Source organism: Micropterus salmoides, unplaced genomic scaffold (assembly GCF_014851395.1).
Source record: "Micropterus salmoides isolate LMB-PRFRI ecotype aquatic unplaced genomic scaffold, ASM1485139v1 Ms_hic_scaffold_16, whole genome shotgun sequence".
Taxonomy (NCBI): domain Eukaryota; kingdom Metazoa; phylum Chordata; class Actinopteri; order Centrarchiformes; family Centrarchidae; genus Micropterus; species Micropterus salmoides.
This window is the reverse complement of record NW_024040707.1, coordinates 14,287,457-14,314,943: the sequence shown is the minus strand read 5'-3', so window position 1 is coordinate 14,314,943 and position 27,487 is coordinate 14,287,457. Positions and strand designations below refer to the sequence as shown.

The following is a 27,487-nucleotide window of genomic DNA, read 5'->3' as shown; positions in this document are numbered from 1 at the left end:
CTAACTAGGTGAGTATCACTTCTGGTTTAGCAGCCTACTCCTGTGAGTCAACTGTGCACGGACCGCTAGCTTGACACATAAGGCTGAAAGGCGACGCCCACCAAAGTGATTATTTGGCAACTGCCAATGAAACTTTTCACTTTAAGGATGCAGCATACTGTGCTGGGAGTTCAAGCCAACCAATGTAAGCTAACGTCTACTGACACCTAACGTTAATTAACGTCACACCCACAGTTTGCTATTAGCGTTCAACGTCACCAATTAAGCTAAACTGGACGTATTTTGGTGTTGTTTGGTGATAAGTTATTAAAGTTGAGATACTTTTTTTCAATGTTCAAGTGTTCAGCCACATTTAACTCTGTAAGGCTATAATAATAACATGTAAATTAAGTTAAAAAACAAGACAAGTAATGTTAAGTTAAGCTAACTTAGCTATCAGCTATATCCAGTAACGTTTTGTAAAGTTGGCCAACTAAATGAAAATTACCATTCTGATAAAGATTTAAGTTAAGAAGATGTATATCTGACACTAGTTGATATAAGGGTTGCTTAATTTAACGGATATGCTTTCAGAGTTCGCCATTATCCAGTTGACTGAAAATCCTGTTCCCTGGTATTTTTGCCGCCACCCATTTACATAAACAAACCCAGGTTAAAAGGTAAACCTAGGTTAGCCAAACCTAATGCAAGAACACTGCAATAAATCTTCCTCATGAGGGTAGATATCTTCCAAAATGATTGCTGAAACACTTATTTTTAAGTATTTTTAAACGTAACAGTTTCAACAATAAACTGAAATATAACCTATTATGAAGATAGGATTAATAGCAGGGCTGCTGTATTGGACTGCTTTAGTTTTAGCTGGATTTAGGTGGATCTAAACTGTAGGCCTACTTCCATTTAGATGGTATATTAAACAACACCAAGACACAATTACTGCTGAGACAACAAAGAGATTTTTATAGCAAATTGTAGAACTAATTTTTTTTTTGATGAAAGCATACAGAACAAAAACCTTGGAATTTGGCATACAGTAGATTTTGATTAGAAGGCAGCAGGTTGATGAATTTTATTTATTTATTTATTTACTCTATAGGCTACCATGACTAAAGAGCTCAAAGAAAACTCTGTTATGTCTCCTGGGATCTCATGATTCTCCTCAAATATGTATCAGTTTTCTCATATTGGCCTCAGGAGCAAAAACTCATCTCTGTCTTACTCTTAATCAAAAGATGAGATCTCTACAGTATCTTAAATAACTGTAATTTCAGTCCCCAGAATGTGGATCAGAAAAAAAGCTCCAAGATATTTCTCAGTTTTGTCTTAGTGACCCCACTTAGGGGCTATTTTACTCAAGTACTTTACTTACGTCAAATGTTGAGGTTGAGTATTTTAGTTTGTACTTTTACTCCCCTTAATTTCAAATCCTTATTGTATTTATTGTTAATTATCTGTTACAAGTTACTGAGAAAAATAAAATAAATTTTGACATTGAAAATAATGCACTTTCAAATGTCATGCTTTCCAATTGGTTAGTGGTAGTCAAAGCCAACATAACTGGAACACCCAATACTTTGACATGACGTTTAGAGATTAATTCATTAATGACCGAATGCACGCAAGAACTGATACACAACAAGTATCTGTCATACAGAATAAGCACTTTTACTTTTGATACTTAAGTACATTCACTATGGAATATTTTTATACCTTTTACTTGAGTAGAATTTTGAGGACTTTAAATGTGGATATGGTATTTCTCCTCTTTTAAGTAAAGGAAAATTGTACTCTATTTAAAGACAATAAGTCTTTTATTAGTAAATTTAGCTGGATGGCGCAGCGGCAGTGTTGTTGTCCTTTAAATAACGGGAGCAGGATTCAAATCCAGCTCAGGGCCTCCAGCATGATTCTCCAAGCATAGACAGTAATGTAATACAGTATAATCAAGCTCACAAACATCTCCCCAGAGCTCCCAACGGCTTTTTAGGAGCAAGACATTAATGAACTCAAAAAGATTCAATGATGAGATCTCATCTGTTACTTTCATTTATCCTATTGTAATCTCAATTCACTATCCATTTGTCTTGCCTAAGTCTCAAAACCTCAATCTCTCTTCATCTCATCCTTTTCTCCTAAGGGGTTTTAGGAGCAACAATTCAGATTGGAGTGATCTCAAAAAGATATACTATTGAGATCTTAGTGTTATCTCAAGAGTTAAAGAAAAGACTATTCTGAGCAAAAGATTTTTCCTCTGGGTAACCTTAGTCATAGAGTACACACGTAGTTAGACTTTTTACTGCAAAGCTTCGTTAGTAAAGGTAATTTTAGGTGAATCTTCCAGTCATAACGTGTAACGTTAGGGCTGTCGTGGTGAAATAATTTCCCCCACGGTAATATGTTAACAACAACGCGGTATGCGGTATGATCGCATTTTTCGTCAATGAAGTAATTAGGTGGCCTAGTAAGTGTGTCTGTGTGTCCAACAGTAACTTCCCAGATAGCAGATGACTCTGGAGCGAATCCACCCTCAAGCCGTCAGATCCGCTGTACGTTCTCCCCTGTTTTGGCCATGCGCACTGAATTCTGCATGTGCCTCCAATTGCTGCTAATGGTATAATATTCTTTGAGGAGTTCATCAGTGGTGATAAATGATTCGAAGTGTATATTTTTTGAAGATTGGAGTCATCAATTTTTTATTGCACTTAGTGGAATTAGCATTCCTTGACATTCAGCAAAAGTAAGCGCTGATAACATTTGATCAATGTGCACAACAAAGTGTCTGAAAGGAGGTGGATGCCTAATTCGACAGAACAGATAACGTTAATGAAGGCTACCTGCCGAGATTTGCATCCACCTTTTTTCTCAGTAGGCCTAGGCTACACAGGTGCTGGTCATATAATTAGAATATCATCAAAAAGTTGATTTATTTCAGTAATTCCATTACAAGTGAAACTTGTATACATTCATTCCACACAGACTGATATATTTCAAGTGTTCATTCCTTTTAATTTTGATGATTATAACTGACAACTAATGAAAACCCCAAAATCAGTATCTCAGAAAATTTGAATATAGTGAAAAGGTTCAATATTGAAGACACCTGGTGCCACTCTAATCAGCTAATTAACTCAAAACACCTGCAAAGGCCTTTAAATGGTCTCTTAGTCTAGTTCTGTAGGCTACACAATCATGGGGAAGACTGCTGACTTGACAGCTGTCCGAAAGATGACCATTGACACCTTGCACAAGGACGGCAAGACACAAAAGGTCATTGCTAAAGATGCTGGCTGTTCACAGAGCTCTGTGTCCAAGCACATTAATAGAGAGGCGAAGGAAAGGAAAAGATGTGGTAGAAAAGTGTACAAGCAATAAGGATAACCGCACCCTGGAGAGGATTGTGAAACAAAACCTATTCAAAAATGTGGGGGAGATTTACAAAGAGTGGACTGCAGCTGGAGTCAGTGCTTCAAGAACCACCACGCACAGACGTATGCAAGACATGGGTTTCAGCTGTCGCATTCCTTGTGTCAAGCCACTCTTGAACAAGACACAGCGTCAGAAGCGTCTCGCCTGGGCTAAAGACAAAAAGGACTGGACTGCTGCTGAGTGGTCCAAACTTTTTTATACTTATTATTAATAAATATTCATATAAAATAAAACGAGTACTCAAATCTAATATGAAGAGGTGTGTCTGATTTACCTAGTGTAATACTACAATTCGGCATTGGTTTGGAGTTGGTAGGTCACATGACATGGAAGCTATTGAAAAAATGGGCATTTTCTTCCATAAAATATTAATAAATATCCATATAAAATAAAATATGAACTCAAATCTAAAATGAAGAGGTGTGTCTGATTTGCACAGTGTAGCTCTACAGTTCGGCATTGGTTTGATGTCTTTGGATCACATGACATGGAAGCTATTGAAATAAATGATGATTTTCCCATAACACTATTTTAACAATTGTAATTTATTGATAGTCGCTAAGCTGACCCCCGGTGGTTAAAAGCGAGTTATCGGAGGTGAGCTAACCGCATTTATACTGCCGACACTGGGTGAACTAAGTAAGAAGCCGTCACCGGATCCTGGGTGAATGTCTGTCGAATATCCAACTTAAAACTAACTTCACCGCAGTGTCGGCGCCTCTATCCGAGGACACAAACACGGTAAGTATGGATGGGATGTTTCTGTCTGGGAGGTGAGTGATTTTAATATTTATTACTTTCAGAGGTCAGTAATTTTAAAACAGTCATGAGGGCATAACGTTATTTAATTTAACTTTAAGTATATTTCAAGCAAAGCTAATGCTAACTAGATAGCAGTTTCTGGTATAACTTAACCGTTAACGTTACTCGTTTGAGTTCCGTTTTTAGCCGATATTTGATTATAATTTTTAAAATTAATGCCATAAAAAAAAACGGGGTGAAGTTAGTTTAATATCCAACATTCGTCGGTATTCGCGCCTGTTACCTTCAATATCTCCGTGTCAAAATTTTAAATATTAAACTAACTTAACCCCGGTCATAAAAATTATGCTGAATAAGCTATTAGTAGTTACTGTTGGCAATGGAGATGTGTATGTAACTGTCACAGACAACTATAACTTGATGACTTTGTTATTGAAGAAAACTTGAAATGTGATTATTTCTCAGGCAAGTTAACCTTAGGGTGCTGACACACCTGGATCGAGTAGAGACGTCGTTCCGAAACAAGGGGGCGTTTCCCCTTTGGCCGGTCCGTTTGCAAATATGTGGACACAACAATCGCACTCTGATCCTGAACAAAACAACCGAGCCGAGATCGCCTAGAAGAGGGGGTGTCGGTTCGATTCCAAACGAACCCTGGAGCAGTTTGTTTGCAGTGAGAACACAGCTGACCCATGAACCGGAACAAATGAACACCAAAAGATTGCTTGTAGCTTCAGCAGCGTATTTTGCTAATTTGTTGCGGTATATTATTTTGGTTAATGTATAAGGTACTGCTGTCAGTGTTTTTTTTTACTTCATGTGGCACTGCTCAACGGAGCGTTCACAACCCCTCTCTTTCATCACTAACCATTTTGTGACTTAAGTGTTCTTGTGGTGACCAACATCTGAGAGATGTGGTGTTCTTGCCAAATATCTATGAGGCATTTCTGCTTTTCGCAGCACCAAGTCAACCCGCTGATTGTGTACGTTAGGTCGCCACTGATCTACCGTGAGATGCCACGGCATCTGCCGCTGATTCAATCAATCAATAAACCTGGACCGAGAGAAATATGTTAACAACAGTAGTTTATTATGCAATATCTAACATTGTGCATTTCTTCATGTAAACAGCAAGAGTCACATTTAATGTACGCATTGCTTGGTGCAATACAGTTGGTAGTTTAACCTAGGTAATTATTGTGTGTGCAGAGTTGTTACTGTTAGCATTATATTTAATATTAAATTCATATTTAATGTGGTTTTCATAGTAATAGATCTGTTTCGCCTTTCTACCAGCAGGTGGCAGTATTTAAATGAATGTCCGGTTTGTGTCTTTGTTAACTGTTTTAAATCCAGGTTACCGATACAGACGTATCTATTTTTCTTCATTTCATTTGTTTGTTCATTATTAAGGAATAATTTGTAACCTAGTTACCATCTTCATTCACCCACAGCCCAGCGTTAAACCTGCATCCCCTTCTGTTCTAACCTCTGTTCTAACCTCAGCTTCTTAGCAGCTCAGGCAACAAACACATCAGAAATGTCATACAGATCATCTGGCCAAAATAATGATTTACCACTGTGCTATATGTAGGCTACTGTTTGAATCTTTCTTCTCCATACACATTCCAGTGTGTATAATATACAACACTCCCATTGTGTAATGCAAGTGGAGAGAATCCATACGTCTTAAACATTTATTCAACATATAATGCACATATATACTTTCAATGGCATTGAATGTTCAGAAACTTTAAGTACCACTGTATAGTAACCTATATTTCGAATTGCAATAATAAACACTATAATATTATGAATTAACATAAATGTACAATCTATGGCTGCAAGGTAAGAACATTTTATGAGGTCCTCAAATCCGGCAGGTCAGTAGTAAGTCCAAAAACCATAGGTGTCATTGACACTGGGGACATGTCCCCACCACTTTTTGAAGTGGCTGATTTTGTCCCCTTTACTTTTTGAAAGCATAACTTGTTATAATGTTGTGAAAAATAGCTTGCAACAAGAAATGTTAAATTACAAATGAAAATGTTTTGAGAAAGGTTTTATTCTCCAGAATACCGGAATTTAAGTGTTTAACGCAGCCTCGGCCACGTCTGCACCATGGCATCCAGCCCTAGCGGGGGTGAGAGGGAGAACCACAGTGGACGGTGCGTAGTCTCTTGAGACCCAAACAAGTCCACGTCTATAGGGCTGAACTTTTCGCACAATAACTCTCCATTCCCCGGGCCTCAGCCCCTGTCTCAACAGCAGGTCTGCTCCCTCATTCTGGGTCCCAGGGATATACATCGCTCTGAGAGACAGCAGTCTCTGCTGGGACCACAGGAGGATCTGATGCGGCAGTTAGCATAACGGGCGCGAGCGCAGACCCCCCTGGTGATTCAAATAGGCCACCACTGCCGTAGTGTCGGTCCTGACAAGGACGTGGCGATCACGGAGGGCGGGCAGAAAACTCTTCAGAGCTCTGAATACCGCCAACATTTCCAGGCAATTTATGTGCCAAATGATGCTCCTGCTAGGAGCCTCTCACAAAGCAGCCGTCCATGACTGCGCCCCACCCCGTGAGTGAGGGGGGGCCCGCATCGTCGTTGAGTCCCACACCACCCCTAGGAACGTAGGCCTTCTTCGCGTTGAGCCGTAGCCCCAAACGCTGAAGGTGAGCGAGGACGACATCTCGATGCCGAACCACTAACTCTCGAGACTGGGCCAGAATGAGCCAGTCGTCGATGTAGTTCAGTATGCGGATGCCCTGGAGCCTCATCGGGGCCAGAGCTGCATCCATGCACTAGGTGAACGTGCGAGGGGAGAGTGCTAGGCCAAACGGAAGAACCCAATACTGGTACGCCGCGCCCCCGAAGGCGAACCTCAGGAACTTCCTGTGAGAGGGACGGATGGAGATGTGGAAATATGCGTCTCTCAGATCAATCGTGACAAACCAATCCTCGGATTGGATGTGACTGACGATGGCGGGGATGGCGAGCATGTTGAACCTGAATCTCCTCAGAGATTGGTTCAGGGACCGCAGATATAAAATCTGACGCAACCCTCCGTCCTTTATGGGAACTATGAAGTACTCCCTTGGGGCTGGTGGCCGGTGTTATGCCTAGGTCCCCCATGGCACCCTGAAGCGGAGAACCGCCAGGGAAAACTCACCGACAACCCACGGTGTATGAGCCCGATCGTCTTCCGACTGCAACCCCTCGAGGCGGGCAGACCGGTGAGAGCTCGCTGGTGGCTAGCGTGTCCCGAGTGTCGAAACAGCGGGAAAACAGCACCTGTTGCCTTGGGAGGGGACCTCGGTAGTCCTCCCTCGGTGGTGGGGTGGCTCTCCCTGTGTTTTAACGTGTTGCAACCTGCTGACGACAGTGTCCACTGCCTCACCAAACAGGCCAGTAGTCGTGAGGGGCGCATCTTGGAGGAAAGCCTTTTCCTTCTCCTGGATGCCCGAGAGGTTGAGCCACAAATGGCGCTACGTGGCCACCAATGCTGCCATGGAGAGACCAATGGAACGGGCCGTCTCCTTAGTAACTCGAAGCTAAATCCGTAGCTCTATATCCTCCTCAGAGGGCCCCCCCCTTGGTCACAGTCCTTCAGCAGATCGACCTGGTATGCCTGCAGGATGGCCATAGTGTGCAGGCTTGCACCAGCTCGACTCGCCGCCATATAAGCCTTGCCCACCAGAGCGGATGTCGCCCGACATGGCTTGGTGGGCAGCGCCGGCGTCTTGAGGGATGACGCTAGGGTGGGAGAAAGCTAGCTCGCTAATGTCTCCTCAACCCGAGGCATCGCTCCATAGCCGCGCTGCTTAATCTCTGTCACATTGCTGTAATCCAGCAGAGGAGAAGTAGTCAGCCGTGCAGAGAAGGGTTTATTCCATGATTTACACAACTCATTGTGCAAATCAGGAAAGAATGGCAAGAGGCGGCACGCGGTGCTGCAGAAAATGCTGCCTGTGGCCACGTCACCACCTCCAATAGTTCATCATAGCTGGGTGCAGACTGATGACGTCGGCCCGGCTCCCGGAAGTCATCCTCCATGATGCTAACCACGTCTAACTCCTCAGAATCAGACTGTACGAGCCTCTCATACCTCGGGCAGGAGAAGCCAAGAAACGGGCTCCCGAACGGGAGGCGGAGTCAGCAGACGAGGACCGGAAAAAGGCCTCAGCCGTCCCGACGCCCTCGGAGATATCGCGCTGCGATCTCCATGACCGCAGCCGCCGCGACGCCTCAGTGACTGCGGGGCCTGAGCCACGGGGAGAGTGCATCCGACCGTCTTCCGAAAAGAGAGCTGCACGAGACCTCAGCACCCTCAGGGACAGGGCCTCGCAATGGCCGCAGGCAGCCCCCACGAGAGCTGTCTGGGCATGCGACATCCCCAGACAGGAAACACACATCTCATGAGTTTCCCCAGCCGTGATGTAGCGTGGGCATGGAAAAACACATTGTTGGAACTGATTACCAGACATGGTCTCTTCTGCTTCGTAAGGACTCCCTGGTAAGACAATAATTTTCTTGGTAGTGGAGCTTTCAAACATACTCAGAGTGCCTGCTGAATAGAAAAAAGCTGATGTGTCCTGTGTGCCGGCGTGCTTATATACGCCTCCAGCCGTCACACACTACCGTTCTAGCAACACCAATAGGATTGGAGTAGTTTCATTCATGATTCAGCCCTGCCACGCCCAGAGGCATTCCCATTGTGTCGTCACAGACGCAGTTCGAGTTCCCTCGACTTGGAGGAATCTCAGCTCATTTTTCTGTACAGAACAGCTTCAACTCATGGATGTTGGTGGTCTTCCTCGCATGAGCTCCTAACATCCTCACCCTTTGATCATTTTAAGTTTAGAACTTTGACTTGGCCGTTGAGAAAAATTCACTTTATTCTTCTTTAACCCTTTTTTGGTAGAGCAACTTGTATGTTTAGGGTAGTGGTCTTGCTGTATGACCCACGTTCTCTTATTCAGTACATGGACAGATGTCCTGAACTTTTCATTGAGAATTTGCTATTAAAATTCAGAATCTATTGTTCCATCAACAATGGCAGCCCTCCTGGCCCACATGCAACACAACAAGCCCAGATCATGATACTACCACCATCACAATGTTTCACAGATGGAATAAGGTTATTATGTTGGAATGTTTTCCTTTTGCCAAACATAATCTTGAGCAAACTGCAGATATGCATGAATGTTTCTTTAGGAAAGGAGTGGCTTTCTCCTTGCAGCCCTGCCATGCACACCATTGTTGTTCAGTTTCTCCTGATGTTGGACTTATAAACACTGACATTAGCTAATGTTACAGAGGTATTTTGTTGCTTAGAAGTAAGTCAGGGTTCCTCCGTGACCTTCCTATGCAGGCAGGCAGTGGTCTTCAATTTCCTCCATTTGTACGCAGTTTATCTGACTGCGGATTGGTGGAGACCAAACTCTTTAGAGAAGGTTTTGCAATCTTTTCCAGCCTCGATGAGCATCAGCAACTATTTTTCTGAGAACCTGAAAGCTAAAGTTCACATACATTTGCCGCAAGGATACTATTTATGTCTCCTCTACTCTGTGACTTGTGTTAAAATCTGAGTATTTTTAGGTTTTAGATCATGTCTGTAGAAATACCGAAAATTCTAAAGGTTTCACAAACTTGCGCTCTGTACATGTTTCAGATGTGAAATGGTTGCCATAATGTGGCATGCATTTGACAAATATTGTATATTATACACAGTGGAGTGTATAACTTCATTTCATTTTACAACGTGATGATTAAATTTACCTTGTACCTTTATAAATGGAGAAGTAAAATGTGAGACATGTCAAAATTGTGAGATAGCTGTGCTCTCCATGTTTCAGTCAATTTCTCATACACTCACCTCCCAAAACAGTATTTACACAGTACATATAGCACAGTGGTAAATCATTATTTTGGCCAGATGATCTGTATGACATTTCCGATGTGTTTGTTGCCTGAGCTGCTAAGAAGCTGACAGCAGAACCAGGTTAGAACAGAAGGGGATGCAGGTTTAATGCTGGGCTGTGGGTGAACGAAGATGGTAACTAGGTTACAAATTAATCCAATTAATTAATTAAAAACAAATGAAATGAAGAACAATAAATACGTCTGTATCGATAATCTGGATTTAAAACAGTTAACAAAGACACAAACCGGACATTCATTTAAATACTGCCACCTGCTGGTAGAAAGGTGAAACAGATCTATTACTATGAAAACCACATTAAATATGAATTTAATATTAAATATAATGCTAACAGTAACAACTCTGCACACACAATAATTACCTAGGTTAAACTACCAACCACCAAGCAATGCGTACATTAAACGTGACTCTTGCTGTTTACATGAAGAAATGCGCAATGTTAGATATTGCATAATAAACTACTGTTGCTAACATATTTCTCTCGGTCCAGGTTTATTGATTAATTGATTTGAATCAGCGGCAGATGCCGTGGCATCTCACGGTAAATCAGTGGCGACCTAACAAACACAATCAGCGGCAGATGCCGTGGCATCGTAACGTTAGATTGCAACCAGAAATCCCGGCAGGTGCCTGGGTGAATCTGTGGCATGTCGGTTTCACCAGTAATATCACATAAACGGCGAAAGGTGCCGGCACGTCAGGGAAAAACTGTGGCATTTTTAGATTACCACCGGAAATGCCATATAAAACAGCGACAGGTGCCGCCTGCCACCAGAAATACACATAAACGGCGAAAGGTGCCGTGGCATATCAGGAAAAATCCGCAGATAACCGAGACAGATGCCGCGGCATCTCAAGCTGCCACCGGAAATGCCACTGGTAGCTGCCGATGCCACTATTTGAGCCAGCCCCTGCTGACGTAATGGCGTTAAGGAAAGCCCTGGAAGGGTATGCGATTCGGACGCTACAATGGTGCAGTGTGAACACAAGTGACATATTCAAATTGTTCCGGAACAAAGTATATGTTCCGGAACAAAACAAAATGGTCTGGGTGTGAGAGCAACCTTAGTGTTTTTTTCTGTGACTTTTAAACGGATTTATGGACGTAAATTGGCAATTTACATCGGAGATGTCATTCGCGGTTTAACATTACTCACACTGAAAGATACACTGTGGATTAAATCATGTTAAACATTTAGTAAAAAGTGCCCTAAACCCTTAGTAATGTTAGCTAACTTAATTGATGTCAGTTCATGTTATATTCTCATTTTGCATTTTTCTTTTCTTCAACTTTGGTTATTGTAAAATTGGTCTTAAATTTAATTCTGAGTCACATCTAACTTGCATTATACTGTGCTTTGTTGCAGTTTGCAGCTCATTCACAAGTGGCACCAGTCTGATTTGGGGATTGCCTGCTTCTTACTCTTTCCTGCCTCCAAAGTAAAGTAAGTAATACAGTATTAGACTTGATTTAGCTGACAATTTTGTCAAAGACTAAGAATGGTCCACTCATTTATTGACTTTAATAAATGTACATATTTTTATTTTTGATGTAAGTCAGGAAATAACCAAAGGGCTCTACAGTATGAACATTTTGAGCGCCTGTCTGAGTGAACATTATGTTAGTGTGAAAAATTATTTTGGCGCACTGAGTGACTCTTGAGTTTTGACAGCCATGATAGCAAAGGTCAGTGTCCTTATAAGCTCTAAATATCTGTGGTTCAGTGTACAAAACTTTCAGATAGCGCCATCCCACTTTTAGCCGACCATCAGTTGACGCTAACAAACGTTAATTCAATTTAACTTGACCAAAATGAAACTTTAATGTTGCTTGGTTTGTATATTCTTTGTGCCGAAACAGGCTTCAACACAATAGTTTGCTCTAAAAGAAATATCACTAAGTAACAATATTGTACAGTGGACTGAGTGTTAGTGTAGCTCAACAACCCCGACAGAATAAGACTTCCTCCACTAGGAAAAACGATCAGCTGATCGTGTCTTGTCTGTTTCAGTATTCAGAATCTTCAACAAAAAATCATGGTGTGTGTGTGTGTGTATGTATTAGGGCTGTGTGTATATGAAGGATTTACAGTGTCGAATCAGAATTGCCAAGTTAATCCTGAGAAGGTGCAGAGCTGCAGTCTCTGGTTATTAGTCACAGTATACTGTACAGCTCGCCTGCCATTCACCGGTCTCGTGCCAAGTTTTGCATGCATGCCATGCAGCCAACAGCTGCATGTACGTCACTGTTCCTCGCAGGTCTATTTAACTACTGTTGAAAAACGACATAATATTCTTTGTGTAGTTCATCAATGGTGATAAACGATGTAAACGTCCCGTGAGGTGCGGACAACTCGGCACAACACCGGTGTAGCTGGGGCTCCATCTCTTCAGCAAGTATTCCTTTTTTGCCACTACACACATACACTGAAATACGCTACGCCCATACATGCGCACTGACCCCAGTTCCTTAAGGGTTAGGGCAAGGGTCAGCAACCTATGGCACACGTGAGAAAGCTAACTCAATCCTACAATATTGACATATGCCACTACTTTGTTTAATATTCCATTAAGTTAGTGAAAAAACAGATGATCAACCACCATGATGGATTAATATTGACATTATTATTAGGGTTGTCAAAATATTCAAAATATACAATGGATAGGAAAAGTCTACACACCGCTGTTAAAATGCCAGGTTCTTATGATGTAAAATAATGAGACAAAGATAAATCATGTCAGAACTTTTTCCACCTATAATGTGAACAATTCAATTGAAAAACAAATTGAAATCTTTGTGGGGGGAAAATGAAAAATAAAAACCCTCAAATAACCTGGTTGCATAAGTGTGTGCACCCTTAGACTAATACTTTGTTGAAGCACTTTTTGATTTTATTACAGCAGTCAGTCTTTTTGGGTAAGAGTCTATTTGCGTGGCACATCTTGACAGGGCAATATTTGCCCACTCTTCTTTGCAAAAGCGCTCCAAATCTGTCAGATTGCGAGGAAATCGCCTGTGCACAGCCCTGTTCAGATCACCGCACAGATGTTCAATTGGATTCAGGTCTGAGCTCTGGCTGGGCCATTGCAAAACATTAATCTTCTTCTGGTGAAGCCATGCTTTTGTGGATTTGGATGTGTGCTTTGGGTCGTTGTCGTGCTGAAAGGTGAACTTCCTCTTCATCTTCAGCTTTCTAACCAACACCTGAAGGTTTTGTGCCAAAACTGCCTGGTATTTGGAACTGTTCATAATTCCCTCCACCCTGACTAAGGCCCCGGTTCCAGCTAAAGAAAAACAGCCCCAAAGCATGATGCTGCCACCACCATGCTTCACTGTGGGTATGCTGTTCCTTGGGTGATGTGCAGTGTTGTTTTTGTGCCAAACATACCTTTTGGAATTATGGCCAAAAAGTTCTACCTTGGTTTCATCAGACCATAACACATTTTCCCACATGCTTTTCGGAGACTTGATTTTTGTTTTAGCAAACTTCAGCCGTGCTTGGATGTTTTTCTTCGTAAGAAAAGACCACCCTACCCCATAGCCCATTCATATGAAGAATACCGGAGATAGTTGTCACATGTACCACACAGCCAGTACTTGCCAGAAATTCCTGCAGTTCCTTTAATGTTGCTGTAGGCCTCTTGGAAGCCTCCCTGACCAGTTTTCTTTTCGTCTTTTCATCAATTTTGGAGGGACGTCCAGTTCTTGGCATAGTCACAGTTGTGCCATATTTTCTCCACTTGATGATGACTGTCTTCACGGTGTTGCATGGTATATCTAATGCTTTGGAAATTCTTTTGTACCCATCTCCTGACTTATGTCTTTCAACAATGAGATCTCTCTGATGCTTTGAAAGCTCTATGCAGACGATGGCTTTTGCTCGGAGATGCAACTAAGAAAATATCAGGAAAATCCTACTAGAACAGCTGAGCTTTATTTGTGATTAATCAGAGTCACTTTAAATGATGGCCGGTGCGATTGGTTAATTCTGAACCCAGCCCCATCCCCAGTTATAAGAGGATGTGCACACTTATGCAACCAGGTTATTGTAAGGTTTTTATTTTTCATTTTTCCCCCTTGAAGATTTCAGTATTTATCTATTGAATTGTTCACATTATAGGTCACATTAAAGGTGGAAAAAGTTCTGACATGATTTATCTTTGTCTCATTATTTTACATCATAAGAACCTGGCATTTTAACAGGGGTGTGTAGACTTTTTCTATCCACTCTTTCCATCCATCTTTAAAATGTATATTGTAATAGGCTGTATATTAACATATTGGGAGAAAACTGGTAGTTCTATGTAAAATCAGACGTTGAGCACCCCCATATCGCCAAAATGGCGTGATCCTGGTTATCGACTGTGAGATTGACCGCCCATCGAATCTTCCACTAATCGGGGTTGTTATGACCCTAAGGGTCATGTGTTTGGGTTGGAGTGTGTTCCTTCTCTCTCTCTCCCAGGTAGTGGCCAACCAGCCTTCCTGGGTGATATTTCAAGTTCTAATCAGCACATGAGGCCATGCCCCCACCAAGTTTTTGAACGCAGTGCTGTTTTCGTTTGAACACTGTCTTAAATTAATTTCCAGTAAATACCTTGTTTATTTAATGTGTACAAAAGCTACAGTGTAAAAATGATTGTTGTCTCTGGGAACAGTAGCTTTTTCTGATGTCTCTGCTGGGGACAGGTTGTAGCCAAAATGAAGTTCTTTACATAATCGCTTGTCGCAATTTAGTTCTTGTCTAGATTAAACCAACCTGTTGATAAAATATAAAGTGTTGATTAGTGATCTTTAGAGGTACAGTTAAGCGGATATTATATTATTACATGTGAACAGAGCCAGTGATGTAGTCTAGTTTTTTGTAGTAAGTGATATTTCCATCCCAGTCTCATACTCACCTGTCCCCAAGCGACCCGTCCCAGAGCATTAAACGCTTAATTTCCTGCATTCTGGAGACATTTTCTGCACCAGTAAATGTCTTTATTTATATAAAGGGAAAAACAAAATTCATGTGGCAGGTGACAATTCAGTATATAAAAATACAATGGTAAATTGTTAGTTTTTCTTTTTGCTTAAGTAATTTTTTTGGACATGTTTTTTATTGTGCTAAAAAAAAACTTTGTCATAGCACTTACATTTGTTATTTAACATTTATTGTTGCTATTGTAGCTATTTTTCAGAACATTTTTACAAATGCTTTCAAAAAGTGGCGGGGACAACATCAGCTACTTCAACAAATGGTGGGGTCATGTCCCCAGCTTTCCCTGTATAAATATGCAGGTGGCGAGAAAAACTGATTTTCTAATGTTTAGTGTTAATCACCATCTAACTCCGCCAGTTAAGAGCTACATTTAGCCTTAGATGTTTTCGTGGAGCACAGGTTTTATCAGCTGGCAATTTTCAGTGCACATTTTAGAGTGCAAGTTGCAGCTATTATTTACATTAATGGAAAGTTGAGGCTCAGTAGCAGAAATAACAATGAACATGAGTAGTTCTATTGTCAAAACTCATTTATTACAGAATATTATTAACAGTGGGGACACAAAGTGGCGTGGTGATGAGATACATGCCTTTGGTGTGAGAGACCCGTGTTCAACCTCCCATTGCAGCACATCCACCAATGTGTCCCTGAGCAAGATACTTAATCCCTTGTTGCTCCAGCCATATCAGAATCAGCTTTATTGCCAGGTACGTACACATACGAGGAATTCGACTCAGGATTGTACATTGCTCACGATGTGCTTACTCATACAAAAATGCAATATCACAGTAATAAAAATAAAATCAGACACAGACTTCAGTGTAGCCAACACAAATATACACACTATGAACAAAAACAATATAGACATACTGACAAATAGTGCAGTGAGCAGAGTGCAAAGGATGCAGGAGTATGTACATGTCGGAGGTGAATGTGATACACGTGTTCACAGTGCGATGAAGCATAATGCAAAGGATGCTGGAATAGATAAGTATAAGTATTTTATGCAGGAGTTATGACTTGAGGTAAGTGGATTGGTATACAGTATCTACAATGACAATATAACGGTATGAACAGCACTGAAATAGAGAATGGTGATAAATAATAGGTGGTAACCAGTAAACAGGTGGCTGATAAGAGACAGACTTACTGGGTTATTGCACAGGAATTGTTCCTGACACTGTGAGTCAGAAATCAGCTGTTCATCAGAGTGATGGCTTGTGGGAAGAAACTGTTCCTGAGTCTGTTGGTTTTGGCGTACAGTTCTCTGTAGCGCCTACCAGAGGGGAGAAGCTGTAACAGGTTGTGTCCGGAGTGAGATGGATCTGCAGCGATGTTTCCGGGCCGTTTGACTCTGGAAATGTACAGTATAAGTCCTGAATGGAGGGCAGGTTGGCACCGATGAAAAGAGCAGTGGAATAGTATGAGCAGTTGAAAGTCCAATATTTAAGAGCTCTTCTCTGGTATGTTACCAGAGGGACGGCAGAAAACAGCGTTAATAAACAAAAACACAAAAAGCACTACGGAGCATAATCCAGAGGCGCAGCGTTTTTTCCGACTGCATTGGTTGCTATGAAACATTTGTTGCAAGTGATTCTACCTAACTTTACTGGATGTGAAAATGTCAACACAGAGTAGAGTACTTGGCTCTGGCTCTGTATGAAGAGAAGGCTGAAGCAGGTAGAGAGAGAGGACGGACTTGCCGTATGTGAGTTCATGATTATGTGGGCGAGGAAACATCTCGGCATGTACCACCTTATGGTCCAAGAGGACGAAGCCCGGTTCCAGATAGTAAGCGTTGCTAAGGTGTTTTAGTTGTCCCGCCCCTCCTCTGCTGTGATTGGACAGCTGAGTAAAAAGTGACAGTGACGAACGCAGCGTTTCCCCAAAGTTGAACATTAATCAACTCTCGGGGACCGGAAAAAAAAACGCTCAGCGGCCAGCGTGGAAAAACGTTCGGCGCCTCCTCACGCTGCTGGCGTTTTTACCAGCTTGTATTCTATATCGACAGGCCTGTGGTCACACCTTCTACAGTACTGCTAAAACATGACCTCTTATTGAGGCTAACGTGTTCTCAGACAGCAGACGCTGTTGATTCTGCTATATTTCAGCAGAGTAAGAATGGTTACCAGGGCAATGCGCGTTCATGAGTTTGTTTATCAACAAACTCTCTGCAGAATCGCATAGTATCCCTTTAAGTATGCCCTGTCTGATCTGAAAAACAATTGACACAAGCGGTTCATAGTTGTGCCATTAAGCCTGTAGCATTACTATTAAAATGATGACATACTGTATAAGCGGAAACAATCAGTGGATAAATGCATTTGTCGATCTGCAGAAAAATCATGACATTGGCGCACATTCACTTTACCCCAGCTTTTTAACTATGAAAATGTGCTTTTCTGTTGACTTACATCAAAGTAAATTAAATATCATTAGGCTTGGAAGGTTGGTCTGATCTTTAAGAACTTGTGATTGACACTTTTTTTGCTATTTATAGGTCAAACGATGACTCAATGAAAATAATCGTCAGTTGCAGCTCTACTCATCACAGTCAAGTTCACCATCCATAACATAATAAAGATTATACACATTCGTCACTGGATTTGATACAATGTTTTATTAAGAAACCTTTGGTATATTAAGAGTGATAGTTACCATTTGGGTTTTTCAAGCTTACAGAGTAAGCAGTATACTCAGTACGGCAGATGCAGTGATTGTTTTTCAGCTGTAAAATATATTACCGACTTTGCTAATAAAATGTATTTACATGTATAAAATTAGTTTTTACTGTAGCAGTGTAGAAATGGACTGTTACGCATCTGCTGCAATTTCTAACTTTGAAAATAGACACACACACACACACACACACACACACACACACACACACACACACACACACCGCAAGGTGCAAATAGACCACACACACATTTTCTGTCTACTCCTGTAAGCAGAAAGCAGGTGTAAACTTCACACAGTGTAAACCTGACTCAGTAAGACATTGCTAAGTCTTTATTCCACACATGAACTTCCCCTGTATTCAAGTCTTCTATCCATTTAAACAACAAAGGAAGAAGTGAAAAAAAAGGTGGTCAAAGTGACTAGGTGGGTCACACAGGCACACAGGAGGTGAATAAAAGCCACACTGGCAGTACATATCCCCCTCATACTCAATGCCCATGAGTTTCTCCATTGAGGTTGCCAGTGTGACTGCTGTCCTTGGGTTTTAGGGTCTGACTGGGATTCTTACTGCAACTTCTCGTCTCCTCGTCCGAGCTGCTCTCGATGTCGCTGCGGTCATCTTTTGACACCTGTAACATGAAAACACAAATAGGAATGACAGTTTTGCTAACAGGAATAGCAAGGAAAGCAAAAAGACTACAGGTGTACAGCCGTAATATCAGATCTGAGGCTGTCAGCATGCTCACAGATACAGATATTTGGCATAAAGCAAAATACTGGAGAAATTAAAATTTTGATTCTGATGATAATGCTGCTAGAAGCAAATACATTTGCACCCAAGTTATTACAATTTAAACACAAATTTCAACCCCTTGGTGGCGCTCTACAAAGTCTTGCGACAATTCATTGGAGTAGATATAATTCACTGGACAAAAGAACATTTTGACCTGCAGTTGGTGCTAGATAAAAAATCAGGGGATCACCAAACTCAGGCTTTATCCCCTGGGGACCATGAATGTCAAAATGTCATGACAATCCATCGAACAGCTGTCAAGATATTTTACTAAAAAACAGAGATGTCAACCTCATGAGATATTTCAGTCTGGACCAAAGTGATGGAAGAACTGACCGACATCCCCATCCATCAAACTACACAGATAGCGTAGCTTAAAAATATTACTACAAACAACAGCCAGCCAGACTTACCTTTCCCTTGAATATTGCTTTAATAGCAATACGAGTGATGAGGTAGAACCAGATGATGTGGAGAGCCTGCAGCACCAACAGCAACCCATTAAGCAACCACCAGGCCCGGTATGGTCCAGCGATTTCCCAGCTCTCAAACAGAACACTGTTAACAATCCTGCAACAAATACACACATTACACAGGTTACTTGAGCTCTGATTATTTAGTATTACAACTTTTAGTTAATTAAGAAACTACCTTTGTGTAAAAATGGCTTCAAATAGTTAAACATGTGACGGTGTGTAATTTGATTGCCTCACCAGAAAGGATATATGACAAGTCGAGTCAGGAAAAAGATTATGCTGAACACCACAAACAGGCCATCACATAGCTTCTGGTACTTGGCATAGTTGGCCAGCTTGGCAGCCTTTGGGGCAAAAAAGTAAGGCATTATTGATTCACAATAAAATCACACTAGTTTCTGTTTTCCAGTAATGACATGTTATTGAAATGTTAATAAGAGCTGTGTTTTTCCTGTGAGACAGGTAGTAGCTCACAACTGCCTTTACTAGCCTGTACTTCTGCATTTGAATGACATCTCTGAAATGCTAATAACAGATGTGTTTTTTTCTGTCAGACAGGTAGGACAAGTAGCTCACAACTGCCTTTACTACCTTGTACTGCTGCATTTTAATGACATCTTGTCACTGAAATGCTAATAACAGATGTGTTGTGTCTGTCAGACAGGTAGGACAAGTAGCTCACAACTGCCTTTACTACCTTGTACTGCTGCATTTCAATTACATTTTGTCACTGAAATGCTAATAACAGATGTGTTTTTTCTGTCAGACAGGTAGTAGCTCAGATCTGCCTTTACTACCTTGCAGAGATGGGGACTCGAGATGGAGACTTGGACTCGAGTTGCACCTAAGTCGCACACACAGTGACTTCTGATTCGACTTGAGACTCGTCCTCAAAAGACATCAGACTTGCCTCAGACTCGAGGTTCGGGACTCGTTAAGAATGTTTATTTTTACGAAATGTCTGATGAGCTTGCGTTTATTCCCCTCCCTACGTTACCTATAACCTACCTATGTAACACAACTACGTATCTGCTGCGCACAGCATGTTAAAGCTGTGTCTCCCAGTCTCTTTATGACTACAGCTGCATCTGGGTCAAACAGACATAACGTGCAAATAAACATCACTTTATGTCCGTGGTAATAGCAAAGGTATGTCTTTGTGAAACTTTAACATTTCTTTTAACGGAATAATCTAAGTGTGGCTAAATAAGTGTTTGCAGTTTATAGCGTAATCAGGCATGATATTGTTACCTGTTAAAATACCTTTAAATTGCCTGAAAGGTAGTTTCTGCCCTGAAAAGTGTTGATTTCATTAATGAGACACTGGTTTGAGACTCTGGGGGATGTGTTGACTTACAGTAGTTTATAAGCTGTGATTAATTGCATTGTGCATTACATGGTTGTGCTCTGTAAGTGAAAAACAGGTTACAGTTATAGTATCCCTTATAGCTATGCAGTTTTATAAGCAGCCTGGATTGAACGCAGCAGGTGATACAACACTCATTATCACGAGTGATGTGAGACTTGGCTTGGACTCTAGCTCAAAGACTTGTGAGCATCTCTGCTACCTTTTACTGCCGCATTTTAATGTCACTGAAATGCTAATAACAGATTTCTGTCAAATAGGTCGGAAAAGTAGCTCACAGCAGTATCATTTCCATGCATGTGTGTTTGCCTACATTTTACGAAACAGCGCGTAGTATTGTTGAGTTAAAACACCCTCATGTTTGCTTCATGCAACAGGTGAAAATCTTCATCACCAAGTTCTTTACCTCAAGGAAGATGTCGGATGCATCGTGCACAAACATGACCAAAGTGCCAATTCTTAGCATGTTGTTGGCATAGGAAAATGTGATGAGCAGTATGGTGGCCAGGTGGTGGACAAGCATGATGATGAAATCCTGTCATTAGTGAAATGAAAAGAGATGACGAGAGAGAGAGAGAGCAAGATAACATCAGTAAATAAGATGCTCGTGCACTCAAATTTACAAGTATGTAAAACACCTGTAGCTGATGGAACAAAAAGATGACGCTGATTAATCCTCACTGCTGGTATTTTATACATTCATAAAGACTATCAGAACACCAACTGAAAGGCTTTGTTTAAATACTGGGATAACAGGATGATCTGAAGCTATAAATAAGATGCTTTGTAAATCCTTATGGCACAACAGCATTTCATTGTCTAACCTGTTCTGCTAGAGCACATAATAATAAGCAAATAATACACTGGAAACATTAAATGGTGTGAGAGGTCAACCCTGTAAACATACTTCCAAATAAATTAAGAAAAATGGATATGACATGAAGGTATTTTGAAAAGCTGGCAAAACAGTTCCAATATAAAAGGTGGCAAGTACTTAGGAGGTCTACTGAGAGGCAGCACAATAGTGTTAGTTAAGCCATTGTTGACTCACCTTACGTTTAATGTCTATGAACTGGGAAAACATCAGGGACCAATAGAAAGCCAGCTCAGCTACATAGTAGTTGAACTGTCCAGGACTCACAGGCTTTGGGAAGAAGTGAAGCAAAAACACATTTTAAAAATATGTAATAATACCAATATTGGTGTACTGAACAGATCAGAGTCATAACATAGGATGATTAACTACTAACCTGAAAAGGATAGTTGTACCAACACTGTCTGGTGTCCCACATCCAGGGCGACTAACAGAAACAATTGTGCACATGATTAAGCCCGTGTGATTAGAGCAACAAAAGCTATGCGACACTTCCATGCAACAGTATCAGTATTCTGCATTCACTCATTCAACTCACCACCCACAGATGGCGAATGGCATAGATAAAAACACCCAGGTAAAAGGTAAATCGCCACCTGAAATTAAAGACGAGAGCAATTTGAAAAAACAGAACAATGTGACTTGTTCTTCTTGAAAAACAAGACTGCTGGTCTGCAGTTATGCTAATGCCTCTGTGAGGCTGAACTGAGTCACAGCAGTTCTTTGAGCTACATGCTAAGGTCAGCATGCTCACAATGACAAGGCATAACATTTACCATGTTCACCATCTAAGTGTAGTGTGTTAGCATGCTAACATTTACCATGTTCACCATCTAAGTGTAGTGTGTTAGCATGCTAACATTTACCATGTTCACCATCTAAGTGTAGTGTGTTAGCATGCTAACATTTACCATGTTCACCATCTAAGTGTAGTGTGTTAGCATGCTAACATTTACCATGTTCACCATCTAAGTGTAGTGTGTTAGCATGCTAACATTTACCATGTTCACCATCTAAGTGTAGTGTGTTAGCATGCTAACATTTACCATGTTCACCATCTAAGTGTAGTGTGTTAGCATGCTAACATTTACCATGTTCACCATCTAAGTGTAGTGTGTTAGCATGCTAACATTTACCATGTTCACCATCTAAGTGTAGTGTGTTAGCATGCTAACATTTACCATGTTCACCATCTAAGTGTAGTGTGTTAGCATGCTAACATTTACCATGTTCACCATCTAAGTGTAGTGTGTTAGCATGCTAACATTTACCATGTTCACCATCTAAGTGTAGCGTGTTAGCATGCTAACATTTACCATGTTCACCATCTAAGTGTAGCGTGTTAGCATGCTAACATTTACCATGTTCACCATCTAAGTGTAGCGTGTTAGCATGCCAACATGAGCTGTATTTGGCTGTATGTTAGTATTTGGTCATAAAACAAAGACATTTTGAGATAATGATGGTGCTAGATCAAACGTTAAGGAATCACCAAAGTTATCCTGAGGGGGACACGAATGTGTCAATCAAATTACATGGCAATTCATGCAACAGTTATAAAAGACACTCAAAACCACAAATACTTGAGGAACAAGTTGGGGATCACCACAGTCATTAGGATTCATCATCCACAAATGTCTGTACAATATAACTTTAAATGCCAATCAATCCAATTGTCAGATAACTCTCCACTGTTTTGGAGGAAGCTTAGTAGGAACCTACATGCTTTCACAGAACTTCTTCTGCATACTGGGCCTGTCTTGGTTCCGACGGACACGAAACCATCTCTGAATTTTCCGTACATCCCAGTCCAGTTGCTTGGAGAGTCCATCCAGTTGCCTCGTGTCTGGACACTATAGAGGACAGCACAGGACAAATACAAATCATTGGCTTTGCATAGCCTCTACTTGTAAAACCACAAAACCAGTAGGTATGACTGTCACACTACCTGAAGTATTTACTGAACATATTATGCCGGTGGTGGCGTATTCCAGTGCAGAAACATCAGTATTCCAGTATGTAGAGGAACATTTAATAGACTACAGAACAAACATGGGCCTTATGTACCGTTTTGGACTGATACATCCTCTCCAGGACATCATTGGGCTGAGCTTTCCGAGGCTCTCCCGCCTGAATCTGAAGTATGTGGGCACAGGGCTTGGCCACTAGCCTGTATACACACAGAAGGGAGGCAAAAAAAAAGAGAAAGTGGAGGCAGGGAGGGGACACAGAGATGGTGTGGTATTAAGAGAGACATTCAAATGAGAAAAAGAGTCAGAGAGATAAGTTAAGCACTTTGTACAGGCTATAACAGATAAACCATTAGCTAAGACTGGCCAAGGGTTTCCCTCACTGACATGAACTGTTCTTCAGCAGTTTGCCAACAAAGTAATGTTTGACGTGTGTGTGTGTGTGTGTGTGTGTGTGTGTGTGTGTGTGTGTGTGTGTGTGTGTGTGTGTGTGAGGGAAGAGTGTACAATGGAGCTCATAGGGGAAACACAGGCAAGCATTAGAAGGAACGCCTGGGGAATGTAGCACCTAGTCTAAACACAGCATGATGACCTATCATGTGAGAGGGTGGGAGGGACGCCCCTAAACAACACAGTGATGTGTATCACAAGATCATCTGGTTAATCTGGTTGAGTTGACCAGTGTCCACCCTCAAACTCTGAGCTATTTATCACATCGCAGTCTCACAAAACTGCACTCGTTTGGAATAGTTTCCCCCAACATGGGAAAAATCCTCAATGAATAGAAGTACAGATCGGGCTTTGGCCTGCCCTTTTTTTGGTGAAATTATTCCTAAATGACTCCTAAAAAAAAATTATAAGGGCCATTATCGTAACCCCTAATTAAGTTAAGTTTACCTTTGCTGTTAAAAGATGACTTTTGTAGATATGATATAACTTTATAAATTAGTTTTTAAAGCCCCTAACTCTGGCAAGTTTCCAGTGATTGCATGAGAAAGTAGACTGTGTGATAACTGCATGCCATGTTATCAGTCTGTAAACTATCATTACTGAACAAGGTGTCAAAAGCCAGAGGATTTATGTTCACATGTGAACACCTCAAAGGCATGCTAACAATGTTAAATATCAGGGTAAAGCAAAATAAAAAGAGAAATACACAAATTTATAATCGCATTTCACATTATGAAGCAGAAGCTGAGCCAGTCCCATCTATTAAATTTGTTGAAAGAGATTTGCTTCATTACATTTCATAACAACTTATTTGTCTGTGACAGCAAGAGATCATACGCCTGCAGAGCTGGTACCAGTTTTAAGATGGTTAGTGATCAAAAAGAAATTACTCATAAATGAGTTGCATGCAAGGAGTGACATTTGTAGTGTTATATTCCTGCTTTTACTGCGATCTTTCCTTCCCCCCCCCCCTTCATGAACCACAGTTGCCATACGAGACTGAAGCCCTAAACTGTGCACTCACACAGCTGCAGGCACCCAAAATGTGGAACTTCACTAAAAATAAAAACAGCAAACAAGGGTCTTATTTACCTTTCGAAAAGCAGTCTGAGTAGAAAAACTCCGACTGCCAGCGGCAAGGCGTAGAGTATGTCTCCCAGTCTGGGATACTCAACACCAGGTGGTGGACGCTCCAGGTCCGCCCATGTAACATTTTCGGGAAGCCAAAATCTCTCACTCCAAATCCAGTCTGAGAGAAAGGAAGTCATCGGGGAACACAGAATACTCGAGATCAACAGTAGTGGATAAAGTCAATCGGAGAAACTACTTGTTGAGCATCTGTTGGCTTAGGTTAAAGTGACTGAAACCCTTTGCAGAGATGTTCCCGCCCGCCCACTATAATATTTCTCTAACTAGGTGAGTATCACTTCTGGTTTAGCAGCCTACTCTTGTGAGTCAACTGCGCACGGACCGCTAGCTTGACACGTAAGGCTGAAAGGCGACGCCCACCAAAGTGATTATTTGGCAACTGCCAATGAAACTTTTCACTTTAAGGATGCAGCATACTGTTGCTTCCTCGACTGTAGCCTCTGAGACTGCCTCTTCAGCGTCACATTGTGCCTTGAAAGTAGGGATGTATTAGGGAGTTAAAGCCACTGAATGTAAGCTAACGTCTACTGACACCTAACGTTAATTAACGTCACACCCACATAAGTGTTCAACGTCACTTGATTAGTTAGCCATTACAGCCAGTTAAGCTAAACTGGCCGTATTTTGGTGCTGTTTGGTAAGTTATGAGAGCCGAAATACTCTTAAGAAAGTGTTCAGCCACATGTAACGTTAACTCTGTAAGGCAATAACATGCAAGTTAACAATGAAGGTAAGTTGACGTTATGCTAAGCTATATGGCTGTCAGTTATATCCAGTATCGTTTTTTAAGGTTGGCTAACTAAATGAAAAGTACCATTCTGATAAAGATTGAAGTTAAGATAATGTATATCTGACGCTAGATGATTTAACGTTAAGGGTTGCTTACTATAAGGGATATGTCATCAGAGTTAGTCATTCTCCAGTTGAGTTAAACCTTTAAGTTAATTTTATTTAGGGGTAGACTCTGATTTCCAGCTGACAAAAATTAGAGTTGACTGAATTTATGACTGAAAGTCCCGTTCCCTGGTATTTTTACAGCCAGCCATTTATAACGCTAAACCTACTCAGTTGCCAGGTTAAAAGGTAAACCTAGGTTAGCCTGCTTAAGTTTTAGCTAAGTGTACCTAATAAAGTGGCAATTGGATGGCTCTATACTATAGGCCTACTTCCATTTAGACGGGGTATATTAAACAACATCAAGACACAATTACTGCTGAGACAAGATTTTTATAGCAAATTGTAGAACAAAAGAAATGCAGTGGATGTGACAAGAAGGCAGCAGTCTGATAAATTTTAGATCATATTTACTCCATAGGCTACCATGACTAATATTAGTCAAAGTACATGTAGTTAGAATCCTTGCTGCAAAGCTTTGTTAGTAAAGGTAGGTGAATGTTCCACCCATAACGTGGTTAAAATCTGTTTATATGTATATAGATTATACTCATCACTTCTGTGTATTGCGTGCTCTTTTGAGAATCTTAATCCCCTGTATTACAGATAGTCTGTTAAGTGTTCTCTAGAGTAGAATAAAACCCTTGTGGGATGCCAAAATACATGTGGTATAGATTGTAAATTTGATTGGAAATAGTGTAGTAGATTGGAATGGTTTATTATTGACAGTGCATGTCAATGATTTGCAGCCCTAATTCGTAAACCTTGTATCTCACTACTGGCTTCATCCACCAACCAAGGTTAAGGTCTCACGCTGGAATCTGATCACACAGCAAAATTGTATCATTAACAGGTCACTGTTTTGTTGTTGTCGTTGTTTAACAACATAGTGTCAATTCTTTGGATCTCACTCTGAGTCCTGAGATAAACCTTATCCAACAATTGATTATCTCTTTAAATCTCTTGTTAATGTGTAGCTGCAAAGACAATTTCTTCCCACACTTAACTTGCAAGTTGTTAGTGTTGTGGTCTTTTTATGTACTGTCAGCTGTATTTAGTTTTAGTACTTTTACAGCTAGCTGGGTCAGCTAGTCTCACCTTAACACTGACTGATTTGCGCTGTTTGAGTAGGGTGCAGAATTCTATTAAGTATTCTCCGTATTAACATAAGTATGCACTGTCTGATCTGGAAAAACAATTGACACAAGTGGTTCATACTTACATGCTTAGTGGTTCATACATTACATTAAACCTGTAGCATTAGTATTAAAATGATGACATACTGTATAATATCAGTGATATGGAATTGCACAGCCTTATGTAAGACAGTGAACTGATTTCAAAGAAAATCTGTTTGTATCAGTAAATCAGCTTTTTCCAAAATAAGCATGCTTGTGTATGATGAAATTAAATTATGTTTTTGTTTTTTCTTAGCTAACTAATGTGAATGTCCTCTAATCATTACACCCCTTTTTTTTTTTTTTTTTTTTTTTGAAATGTGCATCACAACTTACACGTCTGAGTGTGGACTTCATACATTATTCAAGGAATTTTTGATTTTACCTCACGAAGCTGTCAAAGCATGCTGAGGAGGCTAACTATTGTATTTTATAGTCCAATACAATACAGAGTAGCTAAGCAGTACATACATATTGTCCCTGTAATACTTACAGCACAACTTCACCCTTCAGGATGACACGTAGATCTACAACTAAAG

The 27,487-nt window shown here is 40.9% G+C and overlaps 1 protein-coding gene across 1 annotated transcript; it reads right to left on the bottom strand.

Annotated features, from left to right (window-relative positions):
- Positions 1 to 17,713: 17,713 nt before the first annotated feature.
- LOC119905629 (ceramide synthase 5-like) lies at positions 17,714 to 25,388 on the bottom strand (the record flags this gene model as incomplete). The annotated part of the gene is given in 10 exon segments (XM_038722832.1): positions 17,714 to 18,427; positions 19,005 to 19,161; positions 19,305 to 19,411; positions 20,840 to 20,968; positions 21,485 to 21,577; positions 21,684 to 21,734; positions 21,846 to 21,903; positions 23,030 to 23,160; positions 23,375 to 23,477; positions 24,820 to 25,388. Coding segments are annotated over 10 exon segments (1,146 nt in total). The 3' UTR covers positions 17,714 to 18,286.
- Positions 25,389 to 27,487: the final 2,099 nt, after the last annotated feature.